This window comes from Bison bison, unplaced genomic scaffold (genome assembly GCF_000754665.1).
Source record: "Bison bison bison isolate TAMUID 2011002044 unplaced genomic scaffold, Bison_UMD1.0 scf7180017864276, whole genome shotgun sequence".
In the NCBI taxonomy this organism is placed as follows: Eukaryota; Metazoa; Chordata; class Mammalia; order Artiodactyla; family Bovidae; genus Bison; species Bison bison.
Genome location: NW_011494848.1, coordinates 320,075 through 331,620, shown reverse-complemented (window position 1 = coordinate 331,620; position 11,546 = coordinate 320,075). Strand labels below are relative to the sequence as shown.

The window sequence follows — 11,546 nt, the reverse complement described above, 5'->3', positions numbered from 1 at the left end:
AGATGGTTGGATGGCATCACCAACTCGATGGACATGAGTTTGAGTAAACTCCGGGAGTTGATGATGGACAGGGAGGCTTGGCGTGCTGCAGTTCATGGGGTTGCAAAGACTTGGACACGACTGAGCAACTGAACTGAACAATGGTAATGGTGAAGATGGAACTAATTGTAACAGAGGGATGTTGAAGAGATAGCTATCACAGGGTGTGGTGACTAATTAAATATAAATGATAAGGAAGAAGAAAAAGTCAAGGATGACAGTAAATATCTGATTTAAGTAATTCCCAACTCTTGTTAGCTCTATGACTGATTCTCTTATTTCTTCATCTTTAAATGAAGATAATAATATCTACCTCATAGCATTATTTGGAGAAGGCAATGGCACCCCACTCCAGTACTTTTGCCTGGAAAATCCCATGGATGGAGGAGCCTGATAGCCTGCAGTCCATGGGGTTGCTAGAGTCAGACAGATTGAGCAACTTCACTTTCACTTTTCACTTTCATGCATTGGAGAAGGAAATGGCAACCCACTCCAGTGTCCTTGCCTGGGGAATCCCAGGGACTGGGAAGCCTGGTGGGCTGCCGTCTAAGGGGTCGCACAGGGTCGGACACGACTGAAGCGACTTAGCAGCAGCAGCAGCATAGCATTATTGTAAAGTACAACAACTAAATTAGGGTGCTTAATAGACACTCAAATATTTAGTTTCTGAAAGAAATTTAATAACAATAGATGGTAACATATGGTTAATGCTTAATGAAGGACTGGCACAAATTTTAAGAATGAAAATGGATGTGGGGTAGAAAAGATCAGTGTGGCCTGGCATAAACCATCTCAGTACTTTAAAAGAATCACTTACATTTTTAAATTTTGATTTATTTTTTTATTGAGGGAGCATTGGTTTATAACATTATATAAATGTCATGTGTAAAACATTCTATTTCTATATACCTTACATCACTTTTTTCTGTCACCATAGAAGGTGATTCCCTTTATCCATTTCTCTCTCCCCTCTGCCACTTCCTTCTTGGTAACCACTACTCTATTTTCTGTATCTATGGCTTTATTTTTGTCTGATTTAGTTTGCTCATTTATTTGGTCTTGTTTTTTTATATTCTACAAATGAGTGTAATCATACAGTTTTTGTCTTTCTCCATCTGAGTTATTTCACTTAGAATATTACCCTCAAGGTCCATCCATGTTGTCACAAATGGCAAGATTTCATCTTTTTATGGCTGAATAGTATTTGATTATATTATATATATATATATATATCTCACATCTTCTTTATCCATTCATCCATTGATGGGCACTTAGTTTGATTATATATCTTGGCTATTATAGATAATGATACAGTGAATATAGGGGTGCATATATCTTTTTGAATTAGTATCTTCATGTTAATTGCTTCTTATTTGGATAAATACCCAGAATGGGATGGTTGGATCACCTTAGTTCTATTTTTACTTTTTTGAGGAATCTCCATACTGTTTTCCATAGTAGTTGCACCAATTTACTAACAATTGTGCAGCACAAACGTTTCCATTTTTCCATATCCTTACCAGCATGTGCTATATCTTGCCTTTTTAGTAATAGCCATTTTAACAGTTATGAGGGGCTTCCCTGGTGGCTCAGTGATGAAGGATCTGCCTGCCAATGCAGGAGATGCAGGTTCGATCCCCTGGAGAAGGAAATGACAACTCCAGTGTTCTTGCCTGGGAAATCCCATGGACAGAGGAGTATGGCAGACTAGTCCACGGGGCTGCAAAAGAGTCAGACATGACTTAGAAACTAAAACAGCAACAAACAACAGTTGTGAGGTGGTATCTCATTATAGTTTTCCTTTGCATTTCCCTAATATTTAGTGCTGTTGAGCATCTTTTTCTGTGCCGGTTGGCCATCTGTAGGTCTTCTTTGGAAAAATGTGTATTCAACTCCTCTGCCCATTTTTCAATTGAGTTGTTTGCTTTTTGTTGTTGAGTTGTATGAGTTCTTTATTATTTTGGATATAAACCCCTTATTGAATGTTTCATTTGCACTTAATAGGTTATTTTTTGTTGTTGTTGTTGATAGTTTTTTTTGCTGTTTGGAAGCTTTTTAGTTTGATGTTGTCCCATTTGTTTATTTTTGGTTTTGTTTCTCTTGCCTGAGTAGACACACCTAGAAAGATATTACTAAGACAAATGTCAAAGAAAGTACTGTCTATGTTTTCTTCTAGGAGTTTTATTGTTTCAAGTCTTACATTCAATTCTTTAATTTGTTTTGAGTTGATTTTTGTATATGGTGTGAGATAGTGGTCTAGTTTCATTTTTTTGCATGTGACTGTCCAGTTTTTCCAGCACCATTTATAGAATTCAATTACATTTAATCAAAATGTGTATAGGTATAGTTTTAAAAAGTCTAATGGTGCTATAATTCTCTCTTCATTTGTCTAGTTGTTTTTTTTTTTTTGCACTTGTTGTTAAGTTTTCCTTCAACTCCATTTTCCATATGGTCAAATTTAACTTTATCATTCTCAGGACTTCTCTAGCAGTCCAGTGGTTAAGACTCTGCACTTCCAATGCAGGGGATGCAAGTTCGATCCCTAGTAAGGAAACTAAAATCTCACAGGCTGTGTGGTGCAGCCAAAAAATAAAAATAAAATTAACTTCACTCTTTTCTGTCTGGGTTGGTTACTCTCTAGATTTTATTTTTTTGGTTTTTCCTAGGAATACCTTTTACTTCTTTCATGTGTCGTCGTTAAGTCGCTCAGTCGTGTCTGACTCTTTGTGACCCCATGGACTGTAGCCCACCAGGCTCCTCCATCCATGGAATTTTCTAGGCGAGAATACTGGAGTGGGTTGCCATTTCCTTCTCCAGGGGATCTTCCCAATCCAGGGATCGAACCCAGGTCTCCCACATTGCAGGCAGACACTTTACCGTCTGAATCACCAGGGAATCTTTCGTATGAAGATCTACTATATCTAGATCTATAACTTCCTTTTTTTTGGTTTAACTCGTTATTTAGCTTCTTCAATGGCTTTTTTGAAAAGAATGAATTTTTGAGACTTTGTATATCTGGAAGTATTTTACTCTACCTGCACATTTAAATGACAGTTTGGTTGGGAATAAAATTTTAGGTTGAAAATCTTTTCACTTAGAAGTTCCTTCATTCTCCCTACACCTCCCCGCCAATTTCCAATGTTATTATTGAGAATATTGATGCCATTCTGGTTTTTAATCTTTTCAACATCAGATCAGATCAGATCAGTTGCTCAGTCGTGTCTGACTCTTTGCAACCCCATGAATCACAGCACGCCAGGACTCCCTGTCCATCACCAACTCCTGGAGTTCACTCAGACTCACCTCCATCGAGTCAGTGATGCCATCCAGCCATCTCATCCTCTGTCGTCCCCTTCTCCTCCTGCCCCCAATCCCTCCCAGCATCAGAGTCTTTTCCAATGAGTCAACTCTTCGCATGAGGTGGCCAAAGTACTGGAGTTTCAGCTTTAGCATCATTCCTTCCAAAGAAATCCCAGGGCTGATCTCCTTCAGAATGGACTGGATGGATCTCCTCGCAGTCCAAGGGACTCTCAAGAGTCTTCTCCAACACCACAGTTCAAAAGCATCAATTCTTCGGCGCTCAGCCTTCTTCACAGTCCAACTCTCATATCCATACATGACCACAGGAAAAATTTCTGGAAACTTTTAAGATCTTCTTTTGTCTTTGATATGGAATTTCATAATGATGTAACCTGAAATATTCTTATTTTCTTTTTGCTGGATGTCTGACATACCCTTCCAATTTGGAAACTCATGTTTCCCAGATGTGAGAACTTATTTTATATGATTTATTTTATAATAATCTCTGCATTAGAATTTCTATTATTTGTATGCTGTGTCTTCTGGATTAATCCTAGATACTCCTCAAATTATCTAGTGTCCATTTCTTAGCTTTTTGCTATGCTTTCTGGAACATTTCCTTAATGTTATTTTCCAAATATTCTATTTTTAAACTTTGGCTATCATAATTTTAATTTCCAAGAAAGCCTGTTTTCAAAGTGTCCCTTTTTTAAAAATAGGATCTTGCTATTCTTTCAAAAATGCAATAGCTTTTGCCATATATTTTCCTTTTTTTTCCTGGTTTATTTATATTCTCTATTTAATATTGGAGATGTTATCAAATATATAGCAAACCTTTACAGCTTGTTCAGATTTAAGAGAAGCATCAAAATAATCGGAAACTCAGTGTGAGGGGGTTGCATTTACTGATTGCTGCTGCTGCTGCTGCTAAGTCGCTTCAGTCGTGTCCGACTCTGTGCGACCCCATAGACGGCAACCCACCAGGATCCCCCATCCCTGGGATTCTCCAGGCAAGAACACTGGAGTGGGTTGCCATTTCCTTCTCCAATGCATGAAAGTGAAAAGTGAAAGTGAAGTCGCTCAGTCGTGCCTGACTCTTAGAGACACCATGGACTGCAGGCTACCAGGCTCCTCTGTCCATGGGATTTTCCAGGCAAGAGTACTGGAGTGGGGTGCCATTGCCTTCTCCCAGCATTACTGATTAGAAGGGTTCAATATAGGATGATTTGATGGTGAACTGGCTGAACTTACCTCTATATTCAGAATTCACTGGCCCTTTCTCTGAGATGTTTCAGCTTATATAAAGAAGGATCTTCCCATCTCTTTTTCAGACTTATAAATTGCTGCCCGTGTTATGAAAGGTGCTTGGAGAGAGACCATTGGCTATCAAGCCCCATATCTTCTGACAGCTCCTCACCCTAGTACTCTACCATGCCTGATATGTATCTGCCTAGAGATACTATGCCTAGAGCCTCTTATGTTCAATTCCTCCATTTCTAGGGATAGGTTTTTAACTACTGTTTATATGATCTTTGATACAATTCCCTTGTGTCCCTTTTCTCCTCCCTAACTTACGTGGTACCTAGAACTTCACATTCCTGAGCCTTTCTAGTATTCTGCTTGGCTGATTGACTTGCTTCTTGTTACTTTCCCCTTCAGTAAGCACTTTCTATCCTCTGTACAGTCAGCTACCATTGTTCTTTGTCTCCTAACTTAAAATATTATGGAACTGGGTTAGAGATGTTAAAGCCAGAGTTTGCATTTTATTTTTGTTGTTCTTGTTTTGGAACAGTTTCAGAGAAGGAAGAAAGCAGAAACAACTTTAATCGACTATGCTAAAACTGGAAGTTTGTTCAGTTTTTCCAAATGATATTGTAGCTTATCATCTCACTGGATACTTTCAGCTACAAAATAAAGATTTTTATACCTTTTGATTTTTGTATAAAATTCAAAAATCCAGAAAAATGTCCCCCAAAAGATGGTTTCTCTTGGCGTTTTAGGCAAGTTAAAATTTGGCTGTACAGTCTGTTGGCATTTAAGTGCAAACAGTATTGGTCTCATTTTTCTGTCCTAAGATACTCTGTTCTTTACATAAACAGCAATAGAAGCAGTTGTTCTCTTCTTCTGTGAGAGTGATAATCTCTTAGTAGCAGGTGGGATGATTCATTCTCCTGCACATCTTAGAGGAGACTATTATTTGTGGGGGATAGAGTGTGGAGAGTTGAGAACTCCAGCCATGTGTCAGGTATTACACATTCTGGACTAGTTTTAAAAGAAGCAACCTCTTCCCCCACTGCATTTCAAAGCCTAGAAGTAACATCTCACATCTAAGGCTCTGAGAAACCGCATTATCCTTAACAGGGACCATGATTCACATGAACAGAACAAAATGGAACTATCAAAAATAGATTGTGTAGATCACTCTGTAGCAAAAATATCTTCTGACTCAGCTTATGAATTGGCCATAATCATAGGAAGAACCATTCCATTGAGGTTCTACCTGCCTTCTCCTCCACCTTGACTGAATAACCTTTATACTACTCCCACAGCACATAAGTTATTTGGAAAACAGGTTTTGATATGAGGCCCCCCACTCCTTTTTTTTTTTTTAATTGTACTCCTTTTGAAATAGGACTTGCTTAAATATATCTTGTGTTAATTGTGGTCATGTAATTGGTCACCTTGAATTATTGGGCATTTGTCATTTTTTATGCTTTGTAATATTGATCCACTATTATTTTTAGTAGCAATGGTTTTAATAACTTTCAGAATAGGTTAGAAGGGCTTCACATTTGATGGAATTTGAATTCCTGCCAGAGTTATTTGTTTCAAATATGAGCAATATGAGTTCAGTTCTTTTACCTGGGTAGTTTTTCTCCTTTTATTGATTTCCTGCCTCTCCAAGAGTAATAACTTCTTTTTAGGGAGTAGTAAGCAGAAAAAGGCATTCCAGAGTAGTAACTATTACTGTATTATATATACATACACTCGCACACAGTACACAGTATTGAGCGCCTAATATTTAAGGAGTTGTATGAGGTATTTTAAGGGATCTAAAGATGAGACTATCAGATGCTTCCAGCCACAAGTAACAATGACAAAGACATATTGTGAAGACATTAATACATATAAAGACATTTATTATTTTGCTAAAAAGAAACCCAGAGGAAGTTCAGTGATATGATGATGCCTTTTAGCTTTTTGCTTAGCCATCATCAGTGAGTTGACCTTTTTCTTCAGGATTATATATTAATGTTCACATAATGTGTTTGCTCTAGATATCACATCCTTATATAACCATACTCAGTGGCAGAAAGATGGCAGTTTTTCCTCATCTATCTCTTCTCATCAAGGAAGAAAATTTATCTTAGAAGTCTCTGGCACATTTCCTTTGTATCCCATCGGCTCAGATAAAGTCAGGTGCCTATATAGCTTAGCTGAAGGGAAGCTGGAAAAGTATTCATCATTTCCAGTATATATTGTGGAAGTGTGTGTGTGTGTTGGTTTGGATAGGCAACAAATAGTGTCTGTCACAGGAAATGGTCCTCCTTCAGGAGGTTTTTTCTCTGGGGGCAGAAAGACAAGCTGCAATTGTACTACGATTTCTGTGTGTTAGATTCCTGGTCACACTCATGGGCTTTAAATTAGCAATCCTTTTTGAACTAATGAAAGAACGCTGCTCTGGTACTTTCCTAACGGAGCTGCCAAGGCTGTCCTCTCCCACTGTCCCCAATTTTTAGTTATGAAATTCTAATCTGGGCATCTTTTCCATAAGTGTGTTAAAGGAATGCAGTATCCATTTACATCACATGATTTTAAGTGATGTTCTCTTTCTCCAAGATGCTCTTGCCCTTCTATCTCCATATGCCCAAATCACAGTCACCTTTTGAAGAAAACTAAAAATAATCTCTCATTTATTTCACAAAAATTTGTTACATGCTTACCGTGGAGCAAGCACTCTGCAAGTGTTGGGAATACAAAACATGAGCTTTTACCTCATTAAGCATGTAGTCAGGTGGGGAAGACTGACAATTAACAAATACAATTAAGTGATGGGGAAGAATAGGATACAACGGAGGGCTTCCCAGGTGGAGCCAGTGGTAAAGAACCCACCTGCCAATGCAGGAGATGTAAGAAATAAGGGGTTGATCCCTGGGTTGGGAAGATCCCCTGCAGAAGGTAAAAGCAACCCACTCCAGTATTCTTACCTGGAGAACCCCCATGGACAGAGGAGCCTGGCAGGCTACAGTGTATAGGGTGGCAAAGAGTCAGACTCAACTGAAGTGACTTAGCATGCACGCAGGATACAGCGGCAGTTCAGGAAAGATATTTACTCTTGGTGGGAACGGGGGCAGACTGAGAAGGTTTTTTAGAACTTTTTAAAGGTAATTTTAAAGAATGAGAGGAATTGGGAAGAGGAAGGAAGGTGTTCAAGATAAGGAGAAATCATAGAGGTGAAAGTGTTGGGGAAAGCACCCTTGAAAAAGGCCCCTTTAATTCCTTCTTCTCCCAAGTAATTTCTCCATTTGATGAATGGAGTTGCATAGTACACAATATGCAACTTTTAGACCATAAGATCTCTAAAGATAAAACATATTACTTACACAGAGCACTTGATATATATGAATTTAGCTTCAGAAGAGAATGAGACTGTATATGTGTCAATGCAAAATGCCAAGTTAAAACATTAAAAACATTTGAGGTAAGAGATGCCTATGTAATATCGCTCTTTAGAATGGTAGGAATAGTCACACCCACCCAGGTGATTACAGAGATCAAAGCAGCAGGGAAGAATTGATTCATAAAGTTCTGGAGGAAGCACAAAATAATTATAGTTCCAATCCTCAGATGTTCCTTTAAAGGTTATTTTAGGAAACATAATGAAGACCTGGTACACATCAGAAAGAAAAAATCGCCACTCATTTTTGTTTGCAGAGTTTTTCTACTTGGTATTAGCTACTCTTTTTGTGTACTAAGGTTCTGGGTTACTGGTGGGGAGGGCCTTAGCAGACCTGACAAATTACTTTTAAAATCAAATATTAAAAAAGAAAAATCAAAGTTGTGTCCATGTCACGACTGAGGTTTTTACCATTTCATTTTAGATGTGTGTTCTAAAATCTTTCTGCTGCTTGGTTGACAGGAACTAGACAGAAGTAAATTTTGATGGAGAAGGAGATTCGAGGATATATCTGTTGTCTTGATAGGCCAGAATAGATGAAGATGTAAGAATCTCTTTTCCTCCCCTCAATTTATCCTAGTTCATTCAGCAATTCATCCCTGGGTTTGAGAAGGCAATTGTTTGATCCTGTCATTTCTATAGCTAAGTAAATAACCCTCAAATAATGAGAAAATGTACATAAATGTGTTTTGTGAATGGTATGGCTCTATACACAAATTTAATAACTTATTTTTTATTATTAACTTGGAAGTATTTTTGATACCAGTTTTCAAGTGTCTTTTTCAAGGGCAAGGATTACTTTTTCATATGCTGTCCTATAGTATGGTGAGTTGTGACTGAACTATGGTAAAGGGTTGATGCCAAATTTTCTAATTTGACAAGTCGTTTATTTGGTAATTCTTAACATTTATTTATCTTTTATTAATAGACTTTATGTTTTTAGTTTTAGATTTACAGAAAAATTGAGTAGAAAGTACAGGAAATCCCCATATGCCTCTCCTTACCCCCAGTTTCCTCTATTACCCTGATTAGTATGTTTGTTATAATTAATACACGAATATTGTTACATTGTAATTAACTAAAATCCATATATATTCAGATTTCCTTAGTTTTTGCCCAATGTCCTTTCTCTGTTCCAGGATTCCATTCAGCCTTAACAGTTTAGTTATCATGTTAGTTGTTAGTTGTATTCACATTACTCTTAGTTGTCACATCTTCTTGAGCTCCTCTTGAGTGTGACATTAGTTTTGGGGGGTCATCTTCATTTTGGGGGTCATGAACTGGGTTGAAAGTTATGGACTCTCTTCACAGAAAAATAAGCAAGCTGTAGATGGCTAATTTAAGGGAGGTCTACCCACAGCAGATTCGGAAACCCTGCTTTAGAAGAAACGGATGATCCTTAGAATATCCATTTCCCCACATCAGGGCCATGCTCTACCTGCAATTTGCTGTGTGACCTTTCTGCAAACCCATTTCCTACATGAGCCTCAGTTATACCAGCTGTGAAATGGGGGATTTGGTTTACCTGATATCTAAATCCTTTTCTATCACAGTAGAAGGTGGGGTCACCTAGAGCTGTCCACATCTGAGCAACAAAGATTGGTAACAGAAGACCATAACAGGTCACGCAAAGAAAGTGAATAGGCTTATCAACAAGGAGTTGTGGAGGTTCAATGGGGGAAAAGACAAAACCTGGGTTCCACTTTATGACTGTGGATTTTGTAAGTCATTTCCTTCCCATGAGCTTCTGTTTCTTCATCTGCAAAAAATATGAAAGCCCTGCTTCTGGTAGTTATGAAACTCCTTGGAGCAACAGCGGAGAACGTACCAAGAAGGGTATCATGTGAAGAATTATAAGAAAGAAAATGGAGAAAGTGGGTGAAAGGCGGATGTGAGGAATGAGAAGCAAGGTTGAGGGCTCAGGAAAGAGGAACCATCTGCACACCTAAGGCCTTCCGACTTCACCTGCACTTGTCTGGGTCAATTCCATCTCCTTTCCGGCCCCGCCTCCGCCCCAATTCCCTCCCCTCCCCTCAGGCTGCGACTGGCCACACTTCGCATGGCCGCCACGCTCAGCCGCTTTCCACCACGCGAAGGTGGCGCGCGCGCTCTGGGGCCGCCACCTCACTCCTATCTCTGCCTGCCCTTGACCTCTTTCGATTGGTTCATCCAGTAACTGACGTAAGTGCTCCCTATTCCACCTCCAACAGTTCCTCCAGCCTCCGCCCCACCACCTCCCTGCATCTCCTCAAGCCAGTGGAAACCTAACCACCCCTGATCTCCGCTGAGCGGGCGGAGCCGGGAAAGCAGGCTGAACCAGGAAGGCGCAGTCTGTGGCGCGCACGCGCACGCACGCACGCACGCCGGGGCTGGCGGGGCGGCAGGCTCGCGCCCGGGTTCGCCCCGCGCCGCGCCACAGGCTCGCGCACTCAGCAGGTTGGGCTGCGGCGGCGGCAGCTGTGGAGCTGAAGCGCTGCGTGTGAGAGGTCCTAAACGCTTCTGCGGCTCCCACTCCGCCACCCTCACCTCAGTTTCCGTGCCGGGTGCTGAGAGGGGAAAGGCTCTAGCCTTGGGATCCCCCCACCCCTAGCACGCCCCTGGCTGCTTCCGACACCGCCTTCATTCCCTTTCTAGCTGCGGGCCTCGCTAGGTGCTAGGCGACTCCGAGGGGAGGCGACGGCGACGGCTGCCTGTCTGTGTAGAGGAGCCCTGCTCTCCAGCCTTGCTCCGCCGCCGGGCCCTGCAGGGGCCGAGATAGCTCGGCGCCGGCCCTTCCTCTAGCCTCTTCGTTAACCGGTTGGAGCAGCGTCGGTCCGGGAGATCTCTGGGCTGAGGCGGCGGCAGCTTCTCCGGCTCCATCATGTCCGCGGGCGGAGACTTCGGGAATCCGCTGAGGAAATTCAAGCTGGTGTTCCTGGGGGAGCAGAGCGGTGAGTGCGCGGCTCCCCCACTCCTGGCGGCTGGCCGTGGCTTCTCCGCACCGCCCCCCAATGCGGCCCTTCAGTCCGTGAAGGCTCCCTGCGGGCCTCGCGTTCGCGCTCGGTTCTACCCCCCGCAGCCCCTGCTCGTATTCGGTTCGCCGACCCCTCTTCGCCACCCGTTCCTCTTCCCATGATCCGTCGCTCGGATTTTGACCCTTCAGTCCCCGACTCCACCGGCTCCGTTCCCCGCAGCCCGGCCCTCTCGGGTCGATCTGCCCTCCCCACTCCTCACCCCGCCCAGCCCCAGCCTCCTGTCCATCCCTTTCTTCCTCCGTTCTCCGTCGTCTCGCCTACCCCAGCTCCCTCCCTTGAGCCCCACCCTTGTTCCTTGCTCTTATCCCAGTTGGTCTGCTCTGTGAGGCCCACCCGGGAAGCCCCACGGTGGGTAACCGGCCCTCTTCAGCCTAGCGCTATGAGGGTGGGATCTGGGCGTTGTTTTCCCCAGAGGTTTAGCCGCGAGAAGTGCGGGTCTTACCGAAGGTGGGAAGTAGGGGGGGGGGGGCCCTGGGAAATTTTTGGTTTTTTTTCCCCTGGTGGGGGGATGGGCG

General features: G+C 42.0%; 1 protein-coding gene across 3 annotated transcripts in view; it reads left to right on the top strand.

Annotated features, from left to right (window-relative positions):
• The first annotated feature begins 10,102 nt into the window (after positions 1-10,102).
• The window catches only part of RAB6A (RAB6A, member RAS oncogene family), a 91,285-nt gene continuing 89,841 nt past the window's right edge, over positions 10,103-11,546 (top strand). The window contains exons 1-2 of one of the 3 annotated variants that reach the window (XM_010848841.1): positions 10,103-10,198; positions 10,652-10,947. In XM_010848841.1, the coding sequence (XP_010847143.1) occupies positions 10,878-10,947 (70 nt within the window). In that variant the 5' untranslated portion in view covers positions 10,103-10,198; positions 10,652-10,877. Of the gene's footprint in view, positions 10,199-10,396; positions 10,948-11,546 lie in introns of those variants that run through there. The other 2 variants (XM_010848842.1, XM_010848840.1) reach the window with 2 other exon arrangements.